Here is a 27,246-nt window from a genome sequence, read left to right on the forward strand (position 1 = left end):
TTATATATGTCATATTTATTTTGGCATTTAGCTTTTCTGTGCTAGCTCGATGACCTGTTGAGAAGCCACCGTCTGTTCAAGGGCACAGTGTATGGCAGGGGCTTTAGGTGGCTCAATCATTCATTTAAAACCTTCTCAGTTAAACTTTATGGCTTTGCTTTAGAGTTCTGCCATAGGAGCACTGTAGGCCTTGACACACCCGGCATTTTTGTGCGATTAATTCACATGTCAGTCTTTATTTTCGAGCTATTTTCGTACTTTTACACAGAGCTCAAATATTGTGTGTGGAAAAAGTGGTGTCATTTTTTGATCAGAAGTACATTTTTCTGAGCTTTTGCACCACCTGTAAAGGCATCAGCCAATCTCTGCGTGCAGAATGGATGTCACATCACAACTTCACAACATAGGCGGACCTGTTGATAATTTGGGTTTCTCCGCACCCGGTATTATATGATGAAACCAGAATTACAATGAAGACGAACTCAAGGACAAAGAGCAGATTAGCATCACAGAACAACAGGATCTGTAGTTCGTACCAAGCTTTATTATTCCTTTCAACCTTTACAAAGGCATCCTATCAACACATTCCCACGCCAACCTTGTCACACACCGATGTTTGGTCATGGACTTTCCACATCCAGATGGGAACTGCCCATTGGTTCGACAGCCCATTGGTTCGACATCCCATTGTTCCGACCATATTAAACTCATTGTTCCGAAGTCCGTTCCGAAATCATCATGATGCCCTGTGGTTAAGGTCTGGTTAGGTTTAGGCACAAAAACCGCTTGGTTAGGGTCAGGAAAAGATCATGGTGTGGGTTAAAATGAATAAGAAAGTGACAAACACATAAGCCGTGAGCCTGCTCTGCCTCAAGCTGGTCGCGGCGCACCATACGCCCACCGCGAGCCGTTCAGCACCACGGACAGTCGGACTAATAGGATGTCGAACCAATGGGCTGTCGAACCAATGACATGGACCCGTCCAGATATGACGTGCAAGGTACCCTGGGTGCGTTGGTTGTTGACGTTCTGCGACGCCGTGTCAAGTTCTGCCTGTTACATGCATCGTCTGTTTTCAAAATACACTTCTGTTTATGCAGGAAATGTAAAATTTACATACAGTCTCTTTCAAAATAGATGACCTATGTTAGTACAACACTGTGAATTAATATTTTTTAATTCGCCAACTAATACACATTGTTGGGTTTAGGCAACAAATGCACGTGGTTGTGTATAGGACAAAAGAGCAGTGGTTGGCTTCGCGATCTAACGGGAAGCGAGCACCAGCCTCCTGGGTGAAATTCCGTGGTTGTTGGACCCATATTGGTTCTTGGACCCATATCCCACCCCTCCCGCCCACCTGACTCAAACTTTCACCCTTACAGTGTTGCTTGGCCACCTTTCACCCTGATGCTGCCAGGCGCCAACTGGCCGCATGTCATGCTGACGTGAAAGGACAGCTGTTTTCGTCTGTGTCTTACGCTGGAAGTTACTGACAATGTGTACGTATTCTACGATTTTGGAGTGAGACGGGGTTCATCCCAGACCAGATCTGCTCCTTCTGTTCTTACTTTTCACAATAAAAGCCCTAAACATGTTGCCTGCTATATAGCACATGCAAAGTCGTAGACATAAACATTGCTTAACTGTTGAAGAGAGGAATCTCAAATTCACTCAGTGGATCTATTCCAACTTGTTATTGAACAAGTCTTGAAACTGTCACAAAGTCACAATGATGCCGGTATGAATAGTTATTTGAATAAATATTTGAAGGCAGGTATTTCAGGTTTTCCAAGTCTCTAAGGTGGGGCTTACAATCGTAGCAGCAAATCTTTTGGTTCCTGATACTGTATCAGCTTGACCAATTAGAGGAAGAAACTTAAATCTCACCTGAACTCTCAGAGGACTCAGCACAAATTGGGTCTTAAATCGGATTTCCGTGTGTTTCTCAGGATGATTAACATATATTAATCCTTCTGCCACTGTATGGGAGCAGCAGGCAGCCAACCAAGGACCATTGTGAGCTCACTTAGTGTTGCAACAATGTGAATCTATGCTAAACACAATGGTTTAGCATTGTGAAACACATTCCAGTCCTGGTCTTTTGACTTTTACTGAGGTGGACAGACTTCAGAATCAATTACAAGGTCGTTTTTTTTTACAGGACGCACTGACCCCAGACAGGGAGGGAAAGTTATAAAGGCCCAGTGGATTCCTCACTTTACATTCCACTTGTTATCTTTGCTATGAGCTACGGTTTTATCTAGCCTTTCTCCCAAGCCCTCTTGGGAAAAAAAAAGTCAGTTTTAATCAGCTCTCATCTTTTTGTCTTTCAGCCTTTGTTATTCAAATGCTTTGTTCGGCTTTGGGGAATCAGTCACCTGCAGAGATGGACTTTGACCTCTCTAGCTCTGCCTTTATCTCTATCTGTCTCTCATTCACTTTTCCACTATCATACCTCTTTTTTTTCACTCCTGTTTGTACTGTAAACTAAGCACATGCAGACAGAGACACAGAGATTCACTTTGAAGGGCGTGAGCGTTTGAATGTCCACCCCACCTACCTGTTGCAAGTAAAGGTCAAAGTGTAGCTGAATGGAAAAAGTGGAGTGGATATTGCAAAGAGACTTAATGAGTAAGAGTGAAAGAAGAAGAAGGGAAGCGGTGAGAACAAAACAGGGAAGTTGAGCAAGCTTTACCCCTCCCCTTTCTCCCATACTCCTCCTCCACCAGTGCCTCCCTCCCCCAGTAAACCCCCTGCACCACCACCACCACCTCTCACCCCTCCAGCAGTCCAACACTACAGCTCACCTGTCCAGTTTCACCCCTTTCCGTCTCCCCTCCCCCCAAGCCCCTCCTCCAGGGGCAGGTGAGCCAGTTGTGGGTATAAAGGTATGCTAATGTGAAGCAACCTATCTTCTCTGCTCTGGGTAGTGCGGAAGACACAGGACGCAACAGGGCTGAGTGAGAGGGAGAGAGAGAGAGAGAGAGAGAGAGTGTGTGTGAGAGAGAGAGAGAGGCGGAGTAGGAAAGTTGCAATTTAAAAAAGACAATTGGATTGACTGTTCTCAGACTAGCGTTGCAACCATGGGGCTGGGAGTAAGTATTGGAGCTCTGTCACATGTTTTGGACTAGGTTCTAAAAGTCTTTAGATTAAGATTAAGCTGGTTATGATTTTCAGTTTTGAGCACAGACCAAGTTTTTGTCACAAGTTATTGGTTAAGTCTGACAGTTGTGGTCTGCCTCAAGTACTTTGTACCTTTAGCAGTTTCGAAACCAGTTGTGCAAGCGTGCTGTTTTTTCTTCTTCACAGTTTTAGAACTCTTCAAACTTTTTAAATTGGAGATGTTTATGAGGCATTCACAATCCTTCTAACAATGATTAACACAGGTTTTACAGCATGTTTGAACAGCAAAGTTAACACTGCTTTCTGCTGTTGCTCGAGCAACTTTTGAGGAAGCCTCAGAGCAGGCTTCCTACACGTGCTCGGTCTTGTTCAGAAGCTTATTTTGTCTCACTTTCTTCAATCCAGAGAGGGAAAGATGATTACAAATTGGCAGCAACCTCAGATGGCGGGGAGAAGAAACGGAAGAAAGGTAAAGGGGACAAGGATATGGACGAGCTCAAGAAAGAAGTTGATTTGGTGAGTAGACAAAGAAATGTGAAACCAGTTTGTGATGTTTTAAATGCTTGGATTTCAGTATGGCAACACTTACTTTGTAAATAACTTTGTAAATATGTTCATAACCTCCAAAATCCACCTTGATTCTAATGGGAAGGGACAGGCATTCAATAGAATGACCTTCTTGAACTTTACAACCATTTCCTCCCATACACATTGCTCACCTCATGCTTAATGTCAGCCCTATTCAGGTCATGTTAACACTCTTGGTCACTGTAAGTCACTGTCATCAGTCACAGCAGTGATACAGTCACAGCTAGGACAAATCTCTGCTTTGACCTCATGGCCAGTCACATGAGATGTAGCTGTCTGCCCCGTATTTCATAAAGATTGCTACTTTAGACCGCTGCATGTACTGTCACATGTCATTATGGAGTTCACAACTATACTTAACTTCTCAGTCATGCTTATCTAGATTAGTTTTCTACACTGAGATGTTGGGTGAGAAGCTCTGTTGTCATTATTGTCTTCAGTTTCTCAAAGCATATGAGCTAGTCCTGTTTTCCCTCAGCCGGTAAACATACATTATTATGCCTTCAATTTACTTCCAGACTCTCAGATCATAAGTTGTTCATTTTATCTCCAGCCACAATCACGCGGATACTAAACTCAGCTACTCTGGGTGCAGAGACTTTTGCAGAGTTGCATGCATAGAATTTTAGGTGGGTTTCCTGTGTAGAACAGTCACCCGATTTCCACTGGTGTCAGCTTTTTCTCAGTGTGTGTCTGTAGCCAGCTGAGGTCACTTCCCAAGGTCATTCTTGCATTAAGTTCATCCCCAAGTCAATTAAAGGCCTAATGACTGATTTCATACCACCGACTGTATGTTGAAATATCCAGTGGTGGCATTTTACAGGCATAAACACGTTTATTAAAGGTGTTGTTAAGGTTTCATCTGTAGCTTGAACTATTTCTCTCTTCTTAAGAAGTTAACCAAAGCTGTTCTCACTTCAGTGTTTGACCTTGTGGCCAACCTTAAAATGCCTCATTAAAGACAAAGCGCCTTTTAACTTCTGTCGGATAGTGTCCTTCACAAGGTCAGATCACAAGGAGACACATTCAGGTCTCATCTTAAAGTAGACGTTAGTGAACATCTTAATGTCTTGCTTGTAATTTAATAATGTCATTATAATAATTTTTCTGTAATTTTGTTGTATTATGTCTTGATTGGTCTTTGACTTTCACAAGGTCATCATGTAAAGGAGCAGATTGATGCTTTCAGTATGTTGCAAATACGCTTATGTAACTTTAAAAAAGCCAGATTTACAACAGAATATAAAAGTTGTGGCTTGTTACCAGCTTTATAATTAATTCTGTAATCACTGATTGTTTTCTCTGCAACAGTCCCTGCCCAATGTCACCCACCAGGTCACTGAGTACTGCAGGTTATTAGGCAATAAAAGAACCATCTAGGAGACATATTAATGATTATTGTCCATACATCTTAACTAGATCTCAAAGTCCTGCCGCTGCTGAAGGACATCTCAATGCCATAGCAACCGTATCGCTAACTTAGCATATCATTTACTGCAATTAACAGCAGGCGGTGTCTTTAGTGTTGAAAGAGTGCTGTGTCTTCAGAAAGGTTGATTTTCCGAACAAAAAATTGTATTGATGATCCTCAGGTTTCAGATTTGGTTAAAGAATAATAGCATATTGGGCAGTAGTAAAACAGTAATAAGACTGTTGGTGGGTCTCTATGGAGTTGACATGTTAATCATTATTACACCGTGATATTTGCGCCACCATACAATTAACTGAAGCGTCAAAGTCCAGCTAAGGCAGACAGTGGTTACCATTCCCATAGCAACATAAAGCAGCTGGTGATTTGATAAAATGCTAAATATAGAATCACATGCACTGTGATTGAGTTCAGCATGAAGAAGAAACTAGTCCAGGAGTGTGTGTTTGGCCGTGCGAGCATTATCCATATGTGTGTGTTTATGAGCCGGAGTATCAAAGCCAGCGAAGAAATTTTCTCTGCGGGCTTCAAAAGAACTGCTGACAAACAGTCCAAAAAAGCAACAGTAGTTTGGGGCATGTGATAACACATTATTCACGGCACATTTGGCACGGAACACTTTACTCGCTCATTATAATGCAAAACGGTGGCAGGTCGGGCAAAACTGTCCAATTACACCCCTTTTTTCAACCGACCGTAAAGAGCGTAATGTAAAGGCTCAGGACTCCACATTTTTAGTGCTCAAATTGCTGTTATGTAAATGTATAAAGTCACATATACTCGGTGGATGCAAAGCATACAGCTCTCAAAGGTCAATGTAAACTTGTCCTTACATAGTATAATGGGCCACTGTTACTGAGTGGTGTGAACTGATGCTTCATTCATTCCCTCATTCATTCATTCACTATGGACCAGCAGTACCTACGAACAAAGCTGCCATCTATTATAGGACGTTTGGGTTTACTGCAGATCATAAATGGGGGTCTGTTTTAACCAAACAACCATATTATCTCTATAACAGGATTGAATATGCAGATATTTTCCCTTATACTACATTAAGTCAGAATCTGGTTTATTGCCAAGTAGGTATGCACATAAAAGGAATTTGCTTTGGTGTATTGGTGCATAACATTAACAAAGAAAGACAACTGGGATAAAAGTAAGTACTGCAAAAATCAAGAAACATATATAGAACAGAAGGAAATGTATGATACAGTACAAGCAAACAGCTACAACATGACGTACTTCTTTGTGCATGATTGTTGCCTCATTCTCAGGATGTAGCAAGCTGAGCAGTTTTATTCCACAATAAAGTAATTGCTGTGGGAAATAAACTGTTATTGCCATACTGAAATGGAAATTCAACACCGTTACAAGACCATTACAGGAATTTGTCACATATGTGACATCAGTAAACCAACACAGAAACTAACGTAGGCATGTGGATGGTTCACTCTTTGGGATTTTGTGTAAAGATTACAGTACTTTGTTTTCACGCAGTATAAAAAACTAAAGGTGGGAGTCAGATATTATTGCAGATCATCCAAATGACAGTGGAAGAGTCTCTATTCATTCACTCGCTGTAGGCGTTATTCAGCAAACACAGTGTAGGCGCATGAATGTGGCAGCTCCTCTGGTTGTTCATTTGCACTGTAAATTGCATTTTCCCCCGCTCTTTCATTCAGTCTTTGGTAATTATAGACGCTGTGACCAAATATTTACCTGAAAACAACACTTCTGCTGATCAAATCATTCAACAAATTTATTCTGACGTCACTGATATTGATGTGAGTGCAGCTCTGAAAGGGTAGGCTCCACGGAAATGTCACACACATGAGCAATACTCTTGGAAGCAAACATCAGTATATCAGTTGGGTGACATTGATTCGGCTAGATGGGCTGTTTGCTCACAGCAAACTGTTTGGATGAGTCCATACGTAGCTGAGCTCAGAGCGGCTTAGCTCTCGTGTTTGGCTGCAAATTTCCAATCACCAGCAGAGTCCAGTTTTACTCGAATGTCTGCTCTGACTAATCTTAAAATCACACTGTATGGACCGGCATGCATCCATAATCTGATCCTGATCAGATGGCCGATTTTGCCTTGTCATCTTTATGTCCCCTGTGTCCCTCTGGAGGACATGACAGGACATTTTTTAATCCTCAAAGGAGATAATATCTGCAGGTTTTAAAATGACAGGGATTTTAGCTTGTTTTACGCAATGTGGCTCAATCTCTTTCATTCTCTGTCTTTTTCTGTCCGTAGGATGATCACAAGTTAACCTTGGATGAACTTCACAGAAAATATGGAACCGACCTAACCAGGGTGAGTACTCTGCATGTGTGTGTGTTTGTTTTTTAGTGTGTGTGATCCACAGAGGCAGATAAGCCCAGAGGGAGGGGAAGATCTCCCAGTACAAACTGAGGTCAAAAGCACACGACAAGGCACAGATAGGCATTACACTTGTAGATACTTTGTCATTTATTTATCCATTTTAGTGTGAAAAAAGAGAAAGAAAACCTCTCGCCAGTGTCCATTTTACCCCCACTGGAGTTTTACTGACCCCCTTTTTTGTATATATTTTTTCTTTTACCAGTATTTTTACATTGTGTGTTGATGTATTGTAAAAAAAAAAAAATATGTACAGCAGTAAAGTTCCCTTGAGATTTGGTTGTTTTCCCTTAGTTCTTATTATGTAATGTTAATGCAGGATTTTACAAAACACACTGCAGTCACTATTTTCAGTGTTTTCATTTCATAATGAATGTTATTTATATTTATTTTAGACAGTCAGAGGTGAGGAAATCATAACAGACTTGTGTTAACAAATGTAGGAATTCTGTCTTTTACGGAAACAGGAAGTGTTGAGTTAACCCTTTAAAACTATATATATATATATATATATATATATATATATATAATAAAAATAATAAAAAAGTTTAAAACAAAGTTTTGCCTGGAAAAGAGCTTAAAATTATAGTAATTCTGCAACACAATTTTAGATATCAGAAACAAAATCAGAATCAGAAATACATTATTGATCCCAGAGGGGAAATTATGATTCTTGACAGTTGCTCCAATGAAAGGAATAGAGAATTATATTAGAAGTAAAAATAAGAGTATGAAAAAAAAGTATGTAAATATAGAGCAATTAATGAAATAATGAGATATGAAATGTGCATTAAAATAAAAATAAAATGTGCATTATGCTACCATTTTTAACACTAGTTAAGATGTAAAAATTAAAATAAAATATATATTGTCACTGTACTGAGGCTGTAAGTGTAAAAAACTAACTACAATATATACATCAGTAGAATAAACAACAATACAATTTGAGTAAGCATACGAAATATTAACAGTTATGTGCATTGTATGTTTTATTAATTATACATTAATAATGTATACATTAATATATACATAATACATATATAAAGATATATAATTATGATATTTATACATATAGTTTTACCTGAGCTTTTTAAAAATAATTTTTAAATATATAATTTTTTGCAATTTGTGGAATGTTTCTTACCCAGTTGGTCATTGCTTCCCCCCCCCCCCATGTTTTTAAAGAAATTGCACCAATTTGCTCAGGGCTCAAAGGTTTGAATACCTGCAAAAGGCGTCTTAAAAGCAGCACAAGAAAAGTGTTGTTGCTCCAGGTTTCAAAGTGCTAAAAACACATTTTTAAAGTTTTTTATATCTGTGAAATATTCTACAGATACAGACACTGAAACTAGTGAAAGGTGTAATGTTGCTAGTGTGATGTCAGCATGACTATCAACAGATCATTTACACTGTTCTTTTTAGCCCAGAACTGCATGCGTCACACTTAAAAAATACGTGACACACCAAATCACTAAATAAGTAATATAGTCTCTTTAAATCACAAAAAAATATATTGAGGAAAAGACATGAAGCACAGTCCTGCTTTGTTTTTGTGTGCACCCATGTGTCCTTTTTGGCCGTGAATATGCTACAGTAAGGATAATGAAAAGGAAGTCTACAGATCTTTCAGCCAATATAAACAAACTGAAGACAAGTACTCAGTACTCACTGAAACAGGGTGATTGGCTTTCCATATGTGGTCCCCACCCTCCACTTCCCCTGCAAATGCACAACCCTGTGGTTAATTGCTGCAACGCCTGCCTCGGTGTGAATGCAGCCTCAACATGCGCCCAGAATTAAAAGTGAGAGGTTCCACGAAGCAAACACGCTGCTCAGGTAGGAGGTGACTGCAGGAGACAGGTACAGACTGCATAATAAGAGGTTAGCCAGCCAAGAGCGCATTGCATAATGCCTTTCACTCTCTCCACATGTATTTGAAAGAATCACAATGCATTTCAACGGTTATGTGTCTTGAAAACAAGACACTGCTCCCAGTGTCTGGCTGTGCAGATAGTTTTAGTTTTATTACCTCTACCACAATACAATGGAAAATAATAATAGTAATAATCTTAAATTTGCCTTCAGCTTCACCGAGGGTTAAAACATGTCATAGTAAAATCACAACACAATAAATAACACAACATGTTACAACAAAGTTATTGCATTTGGTGTGAAAGCATTGTCCTGAGGGTAATTTTATGAATTCTTTAAAAAGAGAATGAATGAACAGGTTTAGCAACAATTTCTTTTAAATGTTCAACACAGTTATTTCTGCTCTTAACCAATAATTTTACTGGCCATGTTTGTAATTCTGGACAGTCTGTCTTTATTCTTAGCCCCCAGGTGTCCATACCATGCACACATGTTAACATGGGTAAACTGACCCTTTAAAGAGTCAGGGCTACACAAAATTTAATTTCCATGTTTCAACCATGGTCTTCATCAAGCTTAAGACACACACACAAATAGACACAATCCTATTACACAACTCAATACAGTCCTACACTGGCCAAAAGCTTGACTGATGCTGATTATCCGCTGAAATCTGATCTGTCTGAGTTTGCCCCAAAACAAAGACTTCATTCACGCAGGAACACCGCTCTTATTGACCCTACCAACAAGAAAAAAAACACTGCTTTTCACTCCTGGTTCCCCTCCAAAGAGAGCTGCAGGCACACTTTACTCTAATTCTCCTCTATTTTTTTAATCTAAGAAAATGTGACCTTGACCACGTTGAAGTACGCACTGTCCAATGATAACACAGATACAACCTGATTGTCCTGTCTCCTTCTCTCACGCTGTTACCACTTTTTCCATATCAAAAGCCGCAATTGACCCTAAACTGCGTTTTACCGTCTAATTACAGGCTTGTGAGAAGACGAAGCAGTAATTGTAATATTACTGAGACCTTTCTTCCTGTGGATATGTGTTCCTTTTGTTTTTTGTTTCAACCAAACTTTAATCCACCACCTCCTGAAGTAATAGCGGTGCACCTGTTTACCAAATAACAGTTCAGTTGGAAACACGTCGCTCTGACTCGTCCTTCATAGTGCTTCCCTCCAGTAAAGGAGGACAAAGCTGCAGAGTAGCAGGTCAAAAAACAGGATGCCCCGGTTTTTCTTTTATGATTTTCCTTAGTTTACACAGACATAAACACACCCCCTGTCTCTTCTTTCTGTCAGGCTGCCAAGCATGAAAGCATGTATACTGTTGTAGCTAACATGCACAGTTAAAGGTGACACATTGTGCCCTTTTTTTAAGGTTCATACTTGTATTTGGGGATTCTACTAGAACACTTTCGCGTATCATGCCGACATTAAAAGACGGCTTTTATCGTCAGCGCCTGACACCAGAAGTCACTGTCCAAGCGCCTAGATTTCGACGACTTTGGATTGAGATCTGGTTGCTGTATTTACCCTCTGTCTGAAATCTGCATTTTAGCGCCTGTCTTTTTAAGCCCCCTCCTTTTTTTAAAAAGCCCTGTTTGCTCTGATTGGTCAACATTTCCAGGTCTTCTGTATTTCAGTGTCTCTGCACTGTCCTTGCAGCCAGAGAATGACTGTAACAGAGTATGGCGGCACTTCCTTCTGTGAAATATCACCAATAAAAAAACAGGATTATGAGATGAAATCAGGGAGAAATTAACAACATCAGCAACCAAGATTACGTTTCCCTGATGTTAGTGTGTAAACACTAGCAGCAGAGTATTCAGAACAGTCTGAAGCCTGAGGTTTTTGCTCACAGGGATTACTTTTACATATGTTTACCTCATTATTTAAGGTTAAACATGAGCATCTGACATTGTAACATTATATTCATGACAGAAAACAAGGAAAAGCATAAGAAGTCCTCTTTTAAACCTGTTTTTTTATGTCTGTTTTTAGGGTCTTTCCAACTCCAGAGCAAAAGAGATCCTGCTCCGCGATGGCCCCAACGCCCTCACGCCTCCTCCCACAACGCCTGAATGGGTCAAGTTCTGTAAACAGGTAAAAGTCACTCCCTCTGAGCTGAAATTCCCAGTTGGGAGCTCAACACTTTTTTATGCAAAAGACCAACCTATTTGCATATTCAAAACCTTTAAATGCAAATTCACTCAGATTTGCCAGTTAAACCGGCTCAGTCTTGAAACTTTAATGTTGTTTTGTCTTGTTTCCAGTTGTTTGGCGGTTTCTCCATGCTGCTGTGGATTGGTGCTATCCTCTGCTTCCTCGCTTACGGTATCCAGGCTGCCTCAGAAGATGAACCAGCAAATGATAACGTAAGCAGGTCTTTGTTACAGTATGATATTAATTAAAGAAATAAAACATCCAAAGATGAACTGACAACAGTCTTTTCTCTCTCACTGTAGTTGTACCTGGGTGTTGTGCTGTCTGCTGTTGTCATCATCACTGGTTGCTTCTCCTACTACCAAGAGGCTAAGAGCTCAAAGATCATGGACTCCTTCAAGAACCTGGTCCCACAGGTGAGTTTTCTGCCCTTTATATTACAGACAGTATCGCTGAAAAGCATTTAGTTGCAGTTCTTTCCAAAATGTCAAATCTTCAGTAGCTCCTATCAAAGACAGTGACAAATGCCAGAACATGTTGCAAGATGCTAAGGAGCAGAATTACTCCATCAGCATTACCACACTGATGACACATTTTTCCATTTATCATCTGAATTCTTGCTGCTGGGAATAAAAACAAAACCCACTCAGAGAATTGATCACATTGATATGTACAATTGCCCTAAAAAACAAAAATTTCACTTCTGTTTTCATAGCAAGCCCTGGTCATCCGTGACGGTGAAAAGAAGAGCATCAATGCTGAGGAGGTGGTGGTCGGAGATCTGGTGGAGGTGAAAGGTGGAGACAGGATACCTGCTGATCTGAGAATCATCTCTGCACACGGCTGCAAGGTCTGAACCTCAAAGACTTGTTTTAATCTTACCTTACAGACATTGTTATGGAGCAGTGGTTTGGAACAACTCTTAAGATATTAAATATTTATATATTATTGTAGGTGTGGAGTATTAGCTTTGGTCAAGTGGTTACAAAGACAAAAGAAATCATGACTCACTCGCATACAGTCTGTCAGTAAGTCATGGTTAAAGTTGCTTAACATCTGATGGGAAATACTGTATGTTGACAGATGTGGTTCATGAAGTTTGCTTCCTCTGTTCACTTTCTGAAAAGGTTTCTTTTGGCTCGAAGATCTAAATCACATCGTCTTAGTTGTAAACTTGTCTAGTTTGTTCCTCAGTTGGTTTAATTTTGACCTGTGTCCAGTAGACAGGTTATTTTTACTTATTTGTATATCTCTAGTACTTTAGTACTTCTTTTTTGCTTTACTTTTTAATCATTTTGCACAGAATCAAAACTTTATAAAATCCATAAATCACTGAATAGTTAAGGTCCAAGATGTCAGATCTCCTGTCCCAGTACGAACCTCACAGACCTCTCAGGTCAGCTGGTTCTGGATCACTGGTTGTTCCCAGAGTTGAAACCAAACATGGTCAAGCTGCCTTTGGCTTCTCCGCTGCTCAAATGCGGAACAAATTGCCAGAAAAGCCAAGACTTTCAGATCCCAGCTAATGAACTGTTTGCCCTTGCTTTTATTTATTTCCTTTTTTACCGTTTTGATGTTTTATGATTTGTTTTTTTTTTTGTGCTTTTACTTGTGGATTCTGTGAAGCAATTTATGTTGCCTTTGGATATGAAATGTGTCTATAAATAAATTTGCCTTTGCCTTCAGGTGGACAACTCCTCTCTGACTGGTGAATCTGAGCCTCAGACTCGTACTCCAGACTTTTCCAACGACAACCCTCTGGAAACAAGGAACATTGCTTTCTTCTCCACCAACTGCGTTGAAGGTAGAGAACTAACAAATTGCAGAAATTACTGGGTCAGAATTAATCCAAGTCCAAGTTAGAAGGAAATTAAACTTACAAAAGCTTTGAAAGAGGTGGAGATACTGTAAGTCGATATAAAGGCCAAAGTCTGTCACTGATTGGGTGAGGGATGAGGTTGCACTATTGGTCGGTTAAATTGGAGTTTCCCCATTGACTGTCGCTTTTCCAAAATGGATAGGTGCAACGGTGTTTCGGCTGGTAATGTCTTTGCCTCCACAATCAATTGCCCGATCCACTTCCTCAATACATACTCAGCTGTTGTTGCCATACAACCATTTGTTACATTTCCTGCAAACCTCAATCCAGGAAGCAGTTCCCGCAAATTTAGGGGGAAGCTCTGAAATATCTCAGTTTTGGGTGCCTCTTTTTTCTGTACAAATTCATATTTTCATGCATGTTGGTCAAGTGAGAGAAAAAGAGTGCGCTCAGAGCAGACAGCTGTTTGCGATCAGAGCATAAAAGAGGATAATAGTAGAGTTGTCGAGCCGTACTAAATGAACAGAGTAGGTTTCAGTTTGTCCATGAGTAAATGCTGCAGCTCCTTAAGACCCAAGTTCAGTTACCATGACCTGTTTCCCAACTGGCATGTTCATAATTGCCATGGGAAGCAACCTAGGCCTGGTCTGTCTAACCAAGTCACACACACCATTATCTGTCCCCTGTGTGTTGGCATGTGAATAAGATAGGACAATAACACTTGAGATGAGTAATCAACAACAACTAATTGTTAAAATTGATTGATTATGTTGCTGAATTTATGAAATTTAAAGGGCAAGTTCGGTATTTTTAAGCCTGGACCTTATTTTTACATGTTTTAGTTTCTGAGCGACTAATGGGAACAACACTTTTTGAAATTGGTCCAATATTGAGCAAAACTGCTGCAGCCAGCTGTGACGAAACTGGCTGCAATGTAACCACCTGGGACATGTTGGCACTGTCAATGTACTTCCACTAAAAGTGCTTGTTTTTATGCTCTGATTCTTATTCTATGTGTCTGACAACATTTTGGAAAGGGTCCATACAGAGATGGACCTTTTTGTTGAAGAGTGAGATCCTTTTTTAAACCACAAACAGCCCCAAAATCATTACCGCCAACCTACCAGACTCCATTTAAATTAGCAGTAATTTAAGCATGTTTAGCATATTTTCACATCTAACTGGTTAAATCAAATGTTTATTTCAACTAAACCAGAGTACCACAGTAGTGTGGTATATAGTGACAAAATTACTGTTTATTTAAATCGAGTCTGGTTGGTTTGGTGATTGCAATTTCAGGGTTGTTTCTGGTTAAACCAAAAGGATCTGACTCTTTAACTCTCTTGAACTTTCTGTAGGGATCCTTTTCACAATGATGTCAAACACTTAGAATAATAAGCCTTTTTCACTGCTGTTGGTTGCAGCAGTATGGAACAGTTTGGCCACAATTTAGCACACTGACCAAAACATCACTTGCTTTTTCTTCAGGTACTGCCAGAGGAATCGTTATCAGCACCGGAGACAGAACTGTCATGGGTCGTATCGCTACCCTGGCTTCCAGTCTGGAAGGCGGAAAAACTCCCATCGCCGTTGAGATTGAGCATTTCATCCACATCATCACAGGCGTGGCTGTCTTCCTTGGTGTTTCCTTCTTCATCCTTTCACTCATCCTTGGGTATGGATGGCTGGAGGCCGTCATCTTCCTCATCGGTATCATTGTCGCCAACGTGCCAGAAGGTCTCCTGGCTACTGTCACTGTGAGTTGTGGTGTCCGGCATTTCTACTATACACTTGAATAAAATTTGTTGATGACTGAAGATATTATAGCTATAAACACTTGATTTCTGTCGCTAGGTGTGTCTGACCCTGACTGCTAAGCGTATGGCTAAGAAGAACTGTCTGGTGAAGAACTTGGAAGCCGTCGAGACCCTGGGTTCCACCTCCACTATCTGCTCTGACAAGACCGGCACCCTGACCCAGAACAGGATGACCGTGGCCCACATGTGGTTTGACAACCAGATTCACGAGGCCGACACCACAGAAAACCAGAGTGGTACCTCTTTCGACAGGAGCTCGGCCACCTGGAGCGCCCTGTCCAGAATCGCTGGACTCTGCAATCGCGCCGTCTTCTTGGCAGAGCAGAGCAACGTACCCATCCTGAAGGTGAGAAACTCCCCTGGTTACCAAACACTAAACTTTTTGCTCTAGTTCACGCGTTCTGATTATCACAAAAGAGCCTAAATAATTCACCAGTGGAGGAAGGTATCAGTAACATCATCTCTTATTTCTGGTTGTACACAAGCGAAGAGCAGAAATTACCCTCATCATCAGATATGAATATTTTTCTTCCTTTTTGTTGAATTGGATACATTACTCAAATGAATTCCAAGATGCAGTGACTGTGTGGGAGGTGACTTGGCATTATGACTTGGCAAGAAACTTTTTGGATCCAGCAAAATACAAATGCAGCCAGACCACACTACAAATCTTTATAAAAAGCACTCAGCATAATTAAAGGCCTTTTCAGAAATATATAGCTGCAGCTATAGAAAGAGGTGGCCAGACAGACCCATTGATTTATTTCTTAATGAGTGCTGACAAATCTGTTTTTTCCACAAACTGTATAATGGGAGCAGGATGGATATTCAAAAAGATGCTGTTTGAAATTTTGTTGGAGATAGTGGCCATTGTTGTTGAAATCAATGGGAGGGATTTGACTTGATTGGAAGTGCATGAAAAATTTTTGCTTCTGTGTTAGATTAGTTTTTGCATTTTTCATAGGGTTACCAATGTTTTCCTCAAATTGTGTCAAACCCACTGATCCTCTGCTTAAATCCACAGAGAGATGTAGCCGGTGATGCCTCAGAAGCTGCCTTGCTGAAGTGCATTGAGCTGTGTTGTGGATCCGTTAATGGCATTAGAGAGAAATACCCCAAGGTTGCGGAGATCCCCTTCAACTCCACCAACAAATACCAGGTAAACAATCCCCAGATTTTCCCATGACATCGCAGCTTCTAAATTTGTTCCACATGTATTTTGTGCAGGTGAGGTGTTGCAGATACAGAGTTTACTTGTAGTGGTATCAGAGGGAAATGTCAATTTACGCCTTCTACTGGTTGGGCTTATTCATGTCTTCATGGACCAGTTGTTAATGTAGTATTTCTGAAAAGTTTCCTCTTTTACAACAAAAACAAATAAAAGCAAACAAATAGACATGACAGGAGAATTTTTTTTTAAAACTGTTCGCTCACAGAAAAAGTGTACATATACATGTCAGTCCATATGCATATGTCCATATCCAGTTGCATAACTTCAACGTCACCACCACAAAGAGGCTGTAAGCCCATGTTAGTAAAACTGTTATTGTGACAAGTATATAAAATCTAGTCCTGCTCTTGTCCCACAGCTCTCCATCCACAAGAATTCAACTCCTGGAGAGACCAAGCACATGCTAGTGATGAAAGGTGCCCCAGAGAGGATTCTGGACCGCTGCTCCACCATTATGATCCAGGGCAAAGAGCAGCCTCTGGACGATGAGATGAAAGACGCTTTCCAGAATGCCTATGTTGAGCTGGGAGGACTTGGAGAAAGAGTGCTGGGTATAGCATAGCTCCATTCAGCTACATGCTAACGTCGTTAATGTGTTGGGAGAGAAAAGTAATCTGACAAGTATTCCTGTCTTACCCAGGTTTCTGCCATTTCCACCTCCCTGATGACCAGTTCCCAGATGGCTTCGCTTTTGACACTGAGGAGGTGAACTTCCCCACTGAGAAGCTGTGTTTCATTGGCCTCATGTCCATGATTGACCCTCCTCGTGCTGCTGTGCCAGATGCTGTGGGCAAATGCAGGAGTGCTGGAATCAAGGTAAGTGTAGTCTTTTCAGGTGTACAGCACAGGTATATATTATTTGAAGACCAGAACCTAATACTCTTATCCTCTTCTCCCTCAGGTTATCATGGTGACAGGTGACCATCCCATCACAGCCAAGGCTATCGCTAAGGGTGTGGGTATCATCTCTGAAGGTAACGAGACAGTTGAAGACATCGCTGCCCGCTTGAATGTACCAATCTCAGAGGTCAACCCCAGGTTAGTACACTTACTAAATCTTAGTTCTGAGTGTTCTTGTGGCACTAGATATTAAGAATAAGAATTCTAAATTAAATCTTTTGAAACCTGTCTCTTCTTCTGCAGCAGTTCTTCCTTATACTTGTACTAATAGAGCAAAATTAAATCAGCATTAGCTAACGAGGCAATCTACTCAGCCAAAAAGGCTTTTACCATTAATTCACTGCAGACAAATAAATCTACATGAGTCTCTGAGCTGGTGGCTTTACTTTTCTTCATCAGCAAGCTTAGTCTGGGTGTTTAGGTCACTGTCAGGCTGCAAAAATACTGTCCCCAAAAACAGCAGAGTCATCATGCAGGAAATTTCCTGTTTGCCAACTGATGAAAAATATCATCTGTCAAAATCAGGCTTAATGTCAAGAAGGATTTCACACACAAGCTATTTGCCTTGGTGGTTTGTGCATAAAAGTAAACACAGTAGGGTTAGGCAGTATGGCCTATAAATAGTATGGGGATATTTTTAGACAGTATTGTGATACATGATATATATCTTGATATTGTGAAATCTCTAAACTACTATAGACTACTTAAATACTAAACTACTGAATAAACTACTGTTACATATAAGTAAAATAAAGTACTTTTAGGGGGCTGGAAATGTTCATGTATTTGCTGTGAACTTGAATCTTCTGGTCAACAGTTAGCTGTTAGCTGTTAGCTGTTAGCAGTTAGCGGAACATTAAACCCTTACAGTGGCACCATTAAATGTGAGAATTTATTCACTGGGAGTCAGAAACCAACTAACAGCTTTCAAGTTTATATATTAATAATATTTGCAAGTTGCCCTGGTGCTCCATGGTGGCAAAATGCTACAAAGCACAACATATAATACAATATATCTCTTTAAAAAAATAGCTGTCTCTGGAAAAAATATACTGTCCTGTACCATGGGACTTATAAAATGTCAAAATGTATTTACTGTCTGAAGTGAAGGTCTAATAATTTGGCAGGTTCTGAAGATGTTTAGCACTTTATTCTAAATCTAGCTTTTTGCTGATGATGCCATAATCTTCTTTACAGGGCATCAAGGTCAATTCTATTCATTTTCTAAAGAAATGTCCTGTTTCCTCATGATTGTTCATGATTTTCACTTCTTATTGCCCTGATTACCCCATCCTTAGTTTTTCTCTCAGAAACAGGATGTGGGATTACAACTGTTGTTTTAACGCTGCTGTGCTTTCCTCTCCAGGGATGCCAAGGCCTGTGTTGTCCACGGTGGCGAGCTGAAAGACATGACCGCAGAAATGCTTGACGATGTGCTGAAGTACCACACTGAAATTGTCTTCGCCAGAACCTCTCCACAGCAGAAGCTGATTATTGTGGAAGGTTGCCAGAGACAGGTCAGCATAAAAGAGAATTTAAGACATGTTTACAGACACACATTGGGATTAACAGCTCTCAGAATGGCCCAAGATTTTTTTAAATGAGAAAGTTAAAGCTAAATCTTGCAGCAAGTTGACATCCTAACACTTCCTTTCCCTCTCAACAGGGAGCCATTGTGGCTGTGACAGGTGATGGTGTGAACGACTCTCCTGCTCTGAAGAAGGCTGACATCGGTGTCGCCATGGGTATCGCTGGATCTGACGTCTCCAAGCAGGCCGCTGACATGATCCTGCTGGACGACAACTTCGCCTCCATCGTTACTGGAGTGGAAGAAGGTACACCGAGGCTTATATCTGCAGAAATGTGAAAATACAGACTGTGAAAAGCATTGATTTCCTCACTCTCCTCCTATTCATTTCTAAATGACTCTTTCAGGCCGTCTGATCTTTGACAACTTGAAGAAGTCCATCGCCTACACTCTGACAAGTAACATCCCAGAGATCTCACCCTTCCTCCTCTTCATCATCGCCAACATCCCTCTGCCCCTGGGAACTGTCACCATCCTCTGTATTGATCTGGGAACTGACATGGTGAGCTCTTTAAACAGATTTCTTGACATTGTGCAAATTTTTCGTTAATGGAAAGTCATTATAAAATCCAATCTGTGCATAAAGTGAATTTGGATGCTTCGTTTACTTATTTTTCTTATTTTCTTGCTGTCTCCCAGGTCCCTGCCATCTCCCTGGCTTATGAAGCAGCTGAGAGCGACATCATGAAGAGACAGCCCAGAAACCCCAAAACAGACAAACTGGTGAATGAGAGGCTCATCAGCATAGCCTATGGACAGATTGGTAAGCATACCTCATGGTACATAAATGATTTTTAGATGTCCAGACAGTTTGTTTGGTGCTTTTCTAAAATGCTGCTCATCTCCTCTGTTAGGTATGATGCAGGCCACAGCTGGGTTCTTCACATACTTTGTGATCCTGGCTGAAAATGGTTTCCTCCCCATGGACCTGCTGGGGATCAGAGTCCTATGGGACGACAAATATGTAAATGACCTGGAAGACAGCTACGGACAGCAGTGGGTCAGTAAAGTTTAATCTGTCTCAATCAGATTTTCAAAGGAAGAACAGAAAAGGAATATGTGCTCATCTTGTTAAATTTTCTCCTTACCAGACATACGAGCGCAGAAAGATCGTAGAGCACACATGTCACACAGCTTTCTTCGCCAGTATTGTGATCGTCCAGTGGGCCGATCTGATCATCTGTAAGACCAGGAGGAACTCCATCCTGCAGCAAGGAATGAAGTATGTACATGTGGAGACATACAGGACCTTTTAAGTACAGAGAGTAACTTCCAAACTCGTGTTTTCTGACATGATAAATTCAAGCAGGGTACTTCTATAGTATATAAAATATAATATATAATATATAAATTGGGGCTGTTCGATTATGGCAAAAGTCATAATTTCTGATTATTACACCCTCACAGGTTAAAGGGGAAAAAGAGGCGGTAACAATTGGAATGCATTAGAATATACATTTTCAAATTTTGAATATATTTCAAGCTTTTATCCTGACGGTCTGAATAAATAGCTGAATTTGTTGCCAGTCGCTTTTTAGTAATAAACTAGGAGAGTCTAAAAAGTTGCTGAATTCACCAACTTGGCAACACTGAGTTCACCACTGTAAAGGAAAGAGATGCCCTGGATTTATAACACATGAAAAAACAGCAACATTGCCAAATTGCAGAGCAATAATCATTTTATCTTGATTATCTTGTTTGAATAATAGTTGGGGGGTGGCACGGTGGTGTGGTGGTTAGCACTCTCGCCTCACAGCAAGAGGGTTGCCGGTTCGATCCCGGGCGTGGGAGCCCCTCTGTGCGGAGTTTGCATGTTCTCCCCATGTCAGCGTGGGTTCTCTCCGGGCACTCCGGCTTCCTCCCACAGTCCAAAGACATGCAGATTGGGGACTAGGTTAATTGATAACTCTAAATTGTCCGTAGGTGTGAATGTGAGCTCTATGTGTTTGTCTATGTGTCAGCCCTGCGATAGTCTGGCGACCTGTCCAGGGTGTACCCTGCCTCTCGCCCGATGTCAGCTGGGATAGGCTCCAGCCCCCCCACGACCCTCAAGAGGATGAAGTGGTTAGAAGATGAATGAATGAATGAATAATAGTTGGAAGCCAAAATTATAATTGAAAGTACAATTTGATGAGCCGCCCAGACTTCTTTGATAGATTATATTTCAGTTACGGCAGACTTTCTTGACAACAACAATGAGTTTCCATCCACCTCTTTTTATGTGCATTTTCAATTAACTTGGCAAGGCAAAGTGGAAAATTACTGTATAAATAAAGGTCAATGTAGTGACATACAGTCATTGTATAACGTTAGGCCACTGCAAGCTCTTTTCATCGTCTCTGGATGACTTTTAACACTCGAATTAGAATTAGACTTTATTTCTGTCTGCAAGGAGAAATAAGAACATTGTGTATTCATCTACAAATTCATGTAAATAAAGTCACAGCCTCCCACAGAAAATGGCAAATACTTAAAAGGTAGGCTGAAGCTCCAGCTTATAACACCTACCCTTTTAACAGCACATCATAATTAACAATCAACAACAAACCAAAACAGGCAACAAAAAATATTTTGTTAAAATTCACCTGCATTAGGATGAAAACCCAGATACTGTAGTTTTAAGTGTCCATCAAATGTCAAAACACCTGAGAGTAAATTGTTTAACAAGAATTAGTTTTACCTTGTAGGAATATTTATAGCTTCAGAGGTTGTCATTATGACAGGAATCACAGTGTTGAATGATCTCAAGTTAATAAAAGTAACTAGTGAAATTGTTCTAACTGTGTTGACTCTTTGCTTTCACAGGAACCGTATCCTCATCTTTGGTCTATTTGAAGAGACAGCTCTGGCTGCCTTCCTGTCATATTGCCCGGGCATGGACGTTGCCCTAAGAATGTACCCTCTCAAGTGAGTAACACACACACTTATATACACCTATACTATTATTTTTCGAGTTTATGAGTACAATAAAGTTCATCCCTATTAAAGTGCTAATACATGAAATCCTCTTTTCTGTTGTTTTACTGACTTTTACTGCACGTCCCAGAGGCTTCCTGCCAATGAGTGCAGCCAGTGCTTTGCCATTGTTTTCTTTGTATTCCCCGATGATGAAGTTTAAGTCTGTGCTGTTTTAGCTTCATTATCTTGTTTAAAAAAAGGTGGATATTATCTGGTGTCACTGGTAATTTCCACTTCAGAGGCAGACTGAAGCAGCAGAGCCGCTGTGCTAATGAGATTCTTTGCCCAGCAGAGAAAAATAGAAAGCAGTAAAGAGCATGTCAGGCTCATTAGCTCAGGTGTTTCCTCACCTTGTTCTCCTCGTCATTGTTGTGCGTCTTCCTCTACTCCCGCTTCTCCTTTCTTCTTTGCCACCTTTTCATCTGTTCCCAGTGCTTCTGTCTCTTCAGACTCCTCACCCACCCACTCACCTTTCTCTTCGGGTGACTGCTGATGTTTAACTAACCTTGGCTTCTCTTCCACTTCGTCTGAGAGTCTTTTGTCTTTCCTGCCAGGTTTTGTCTTCGTGTCCCTATTTCTGTCTCGTCTGCGCTCAGATTGTTATTTTTTATGTCTGTCTTTGCCTCTGAGGATCTCTGTTTCTCAACGAATTTTCAGATATGACATGGAAAGGTGTTTATTGATAACAAAAACCCAAGTTGTGCAGAAAATGACAGCAAATATTGAATCAATTAACATAAAATTTAGCTAAATAGATTGCTTTTTGCATTTGTTTGTAATGAAAGTGAAGCATGTTTTTCCGTGCTAGGCACCTTGTGTTTTTGCAAGGGCAACCTGCAACACCTTCTCTTGAAAAACCTTTTAACCTAGTGCAGAAAAGCCCCCCGACGTCATTGCCGTTTTTTCCCCATTGTCCAATCAGACAAATTGAGAGGTGGTGATGACAAGTGGTAGCGTACATGGTTCATGTGTTTAGCCAATGTGATCTCAATTTCAGCGTCACTCTAGGCAAGTTGCAAAACATATCTAAATAAATTGTAGCCTCATCTACTTTCTAACATTTTACCAACCATAATTAGGCACAAAAAGTGACAGCAGATTGTCAGACTGTCCCCGACTCATCCTAAAATAAGCCTTGAACCAGTTCCTGGACCAGCTGGTGGTACTTCCTGGGATTTCTCCTCTTTCTGAGGGTCTCATGTCCCCACATGGATCTCAGAGTTTAAGGTACAGATCTGTGAGTTTACTTCACAGCAAAAAAAGCAGTTAAGCTAAGGGCAGGTTATTAGGTGGTTGCCAAAAGAAGCCACGGCAAGCTGCAAAAAGCACTTTGTCTGATCGGAGCCGGCTTCAACAAAATAGGCAGTGCTGTCATCTGTTTGGGGCCAAGAGCAGTCCACAATAAAGACACTAATAAGTATCATTTAAAATCTCCATGTGATGGTTTGTGTGCTCAATCTCTGTGTCCGTCCATCCATATCTCAGGCCATGCTGGTGGTTCTGTGCCTTCCCCTACTCCCTCCTCATCTTCCTGTACGATGAAGCCAGAAGATATATCCTCAGACGCAACCCAGGCGGTAAGACCTTTACTCACTCTCCTTTTTGCTTTTTGAGGCAGTTGAAGCTTGACACATTTCTGCCTCTGCTCTCTGTATTTGCACGGGGCAGGATTTTGGCCAAATGAGAAATCAGATTCAGAAGAAAAAAGCTCTGTCACATTAAATTTTGTCGCCGTCCAAAGAAAACAATGTGTCTTGTATTTCTGCAGCTTTGATTGAAGTGTTCCTTTATGGTCTGAGAAAATTCTCCTCCTTCACAAGCTAAATAAACCATTTAAAACCCCATCGGGTTTGCTGGGAAATGCACAGTGACAGAGCTGAAAAGGCTGGTATTCTTAGCTCATTAAAAGTTAACTGTTCGGAGACACATTGTTTTTGCAGGACGGGAACAATTTATTCTGTAAGCGCTGGTTAATGCTTAATTCATGTTGCCGTGACACCAGGAGTTTTACTTTAATGCTGATGTGAATTCCAGGGTATTATTATTAGAAATTAACCAAAATACCAATGCAAAAAGATCACAAAATAATAACCCCAACGAACAAATCAGACATGACCTGACGTGATGATGTAATGTCAGTCATGATATACAGCATGATGTGTAATACAGAGAGCAAAAGAGCAGAGGTGTATCAGTAAATGATGTGTTGCAAGGTTGGTGAACAACATGTGTGTTTAGTATGAGCTGTGCATGTGCTCCTGTGTCTATTTGTGTGTGTGTGTGCCTGTGTCTGTTATCCCCGCCACAACTGTGTCCCCACACAGACCAGTGAACTGTGGCAGATGGCAGAGCCCCGGTGGGATTTCAACCCTCAACCCTGCCTTTGTTAATGCCTCGTTCCACCCACGGAGCTGGGCAGAACCTGCATGCGGGGCTGGGTGTGATGCAGCTGTGTTTGTGTGTGTGTGTGTGTGTGTGTGTGGGTCTGTTACATCTGAGCCCCTCAGCACAGATCAGTGAACATCCTATTGCCCATCCATGGTGAATAATGTGTCACAATCAGACAGAACAAAACAAGTTGAGATGACACAGTTTGCACTTTCTTGGATTTATTTTAAGTTGCTCAAACAAAGTCCTAAAAATGAGACATGTCCACTGTGTGCATGACCCAAAGCGAACTGTCCTCCAGGTTATTTTTAAACCTGGACTCAATCAAGTTTTGTAATTTCACTCAAAAGCGGGAATTCCAGCCCAGTGATTTTTAGCCATCTGTGAAACACAATTGATTCAGGTCTAAAAATAAAATATAGCTTTTAGTCAGAGGGGCCAACAGATGCTAGATAATAGCATCCACATCTTGGAGTCACACCAGCCCCTAATCTAGTGTTATTTGACTGTGCGTACATGTAATGATGCATCGCAAACCACAGCTCCTCATGTTGATAGGTCAGAGTTCTCCTTTTAGTCATACGTTTGGCCTCAAGGATGATATCATCTCATGAGCAACCGTGAGACAACAGTGACACAACCTCCACGTCCCTGCGGGACACATCCCTTAATGGCATCGCCAAGAAAGTGTCGGCTCTAAATTCAGGACGTGTCTTGCTCACGCTCCCCGATGTGGTCTTGTTTGTTTGAATTACTGTCAGCCAGCATGAGGGATGATATCATCCTGCAGCCTGAGTGCAAAGTTAAAGGTCAAAGCCGTTTTAAATCCAACCTTTCTTTTTGATTCATCTGTGAAAGACAACAAGGAGAATTTAGACCCCAAATATGAGGAGAAACATCCCAAAACTATGTCCCTAATTCTGTCTCCTTTGGTTTCTAGGTTGGGTGGAGCAGGAGACATACTACTGAGAGAACACGACACAAGCAACGGAGTGCACAGTCAGTGCTTCACAGTTCTTTACTGCCATGTTACATATTTGTCTGAGATGTTAGTCAGACCCCAAAAACACAAGCATGGACAAATTAAGACTATTTTGATGTATATGTCATTCACAATAAAACATTTCCGTACCATTGTACATTGAGGCTGCTTGGGAGTTTACTTTTTGCACACACTTTTGTTGTTGCCTTCATTACACACGGAGGGAAAAAACAGCATTTCAGGCATTTCATGCAGGATGTTGTTTCAAGGTTCAATAGATATGTACCAGTGAGTCAGGTCCGGTGACCCGTGCAGCGGGATTATCCACCTCAACAGTTCCTAAACTTCAGTTCTGGAGTCAGATCAGAGGGGATGTGAGTTTGAAATAAAACAATTATGATAAAGAGAGAAAGACTTATCTATGTTTGGCAAAGCAAATGAGATATTTTTGGGTGTTATTATAGGAAGCAGTGACCAGCAGCGACTATTAGTCACATCCACTACCTCTAACTCTGAAAACCAACTGTTCTATTCCACTACCCATCGAATGTTTGCACTTCTGCTACATTAAACAACAGAAATTAAATCAAATGTAAGTGTTAGAATTGCTGCACTTGTGGCTAAAGTTAAAGTCTGATCTTTATTTTTCCAAAATTATTAAATTATTATTTTTTATTAACTTACTAGATATTAAGGAAAAGCAGCTCAGAGAAGTGTGTGTGTGTGTGTGTGTGTGTGTGTGTGTGTGTTGTGCATGCCTGTCCATTATCTCAAGAGTCAGTCTGCCACAATAGTGTTTGCAATGCATTGCTCTGATGGCCGCTAATGCAAAGAGGCCCCTCAGTGAAAATTAACTGAGACCACTCTAGTGCTATCTACTTTGTGTTTACCCTGGGCATTATGAACGCCCCCTTCTCCCTCATCCTCTCTTGTGTGTGTGTGTGTGTGTGTGTGTGTGTGTGTGTGTGTGTGCGCGTGTGTGTGCGCAGCATCGTCAAACCAACCTGGTCACAGATGGCCTGCTTTACACACACTTAAGGAAACACTTGAGCCTGTGGGCAGAATATTACCAGAAAGCGTGCATGCTCCCCAGCTCAGGTTGAGCGTTTCAGCCGACCAATCAGGTTCTTCTGCCTCCGACTTCACAGGTGATTTCTTTTACAGCAGAGGGTGCTAGTGTGTGACAGACAGTGAGAGTCTGCAGACAATAGCATGGAGGGATGTATAGGAAAGAGGGAGAAGGAGGATGAGGTTGATGGATGGTGGGAAAAGTGAATCGATGTGATGAGGAAGGAAAGAGTTGAGGCAAAAGAACAAATATTGGCGTTTTGTAGCGTGCATTTTCAAGACACGTAATTAATCACCTTATTATGATTTGAGAGCATCAACTGTTTGCTTTGTTAATATTCTTTCTGATAAATTGTCATGCCGATAATGCAATACAGTTTAGATGAATTGAGCGGAGGGAGAGAGAGAGAAAAGAGGTAGCAGACAGACACCAACATTATCATGCCTTCATCCTTCGATCACCAAGCAGGGCCCCTGAACGTGCCTGTTGCTATGGCAACTCATTTGCGAGCCCTCTCTCTCTCTCTCTCTCTCTCTCTCTCTCTCTCTCTCTTTCTCTCCCAACATCTAAATAAAATCTAGGCTATTTATAGAGCAGCACTGGCAACACGCAAGCTACACTCATCGCACATGCATGCATGCGAATGCGCTTGCCAAAACAAAAATACAGACTGTGCATATATGCACTTACATATGCACATGTGTCAGCATATGCGCACACACACTCCTCCTCGATGCCAGGGCTCACTGCTGTGTGTCCATCTGTGAATTTAGTCCACCCGCGGCTTCGTTTGTTTACTTGTGATTTTGTGTTTTTTGTGTGTTTTGCATTTTAGAAAAGAGGTTAAAGCCCTAAATAGATAGAAGAGGAGATGAAGTCCTCGCGGTGAGATCTCCCCGGCACTGTTTGATCTGTC

At 41.0% G+C, this 27,246-nt stretch overlaps 1 protein-coding gene across 1 annotated transcript; it reads left to right on the forward strand.

The window, feature by feature from the left end:
* Positions 1-2,949: 2,949 nt before the first annotated feature.
* LOC117250223 (sodium/potassium-transporting ATPase subunit alpha-1) lies at positions 2,950-25,418 on the forward strand. Its single transcript, XM_033616326.2, has 23 exons — positions 2,950-3,098; positions 3,532-3,642; positions 7,407-7,466; positions 11,417-11,518; positions 11,689-11,790; positions 11,881-11,994; positions 12,294-12,428; positions 13,265-13,382; positions 14,886-15,154; positions 15,252-15,560; positions 16,239-16,373; positions 16,804-16,996; positions 17,086-17,261; positions 17,347-17,483; positions 18,712-18,862; positions 19,012-19,180; positions 19,281-19,435; positions 19,573-19,696; positions 19,788-19,933; positions 20,025-20,155; positions 21,739-21,840; positions 23,377-23,468; positions 25,220-25,418. Exons 1-23 carry the CDS (start codon positions 3,087-3,089, stop codon positions 25,246-25,248), a joined length of 3,072 nt encoding a protein of 1,023 aa, XP_033472217.1. The 5' UTR covers positions 2,950-3,086; the 3' UTR covers positions 25,249-25,418.
* Positions 25,419-27,246: the final 1,828 nt, after the last annotated feature.

The sequence above is a fragment of the Epinephelus lanceolatus genome, chromosome 24 (genome assembly GCF_041903045.1).
Source record: "Epinephelus lanceolatus isolate andai-2023 chromosome 24, ASM4190304v1, whole genome shotgun sequence".
NCBI lineage: Eukaryota > Metazoa > Chordata > Actinopteri > Perciformes > Serranidae > Epinephelus > Epinephelus lanceolatus.

Bases quoted from the DNA above. Each gene is read 5' to 3' on its own strand.
- LOC117250223 (XM_033616326.2), top strand. The intron at 17,262-17,346 runs GTAAGTGTAGTC...CTTCTCCCTCAG, and splicing joins GCAGGAGTGCTGGAATCAAG to GTTATCATGGTGACAGGTGA. The intron at 23,469-25,219 runs GTAAGACCTTTA...TTTGGTTTCTAG, and splicing joins CCTCAGACGCAACCCAGGCG to GTTGGGTGGAGCAGGAGACA.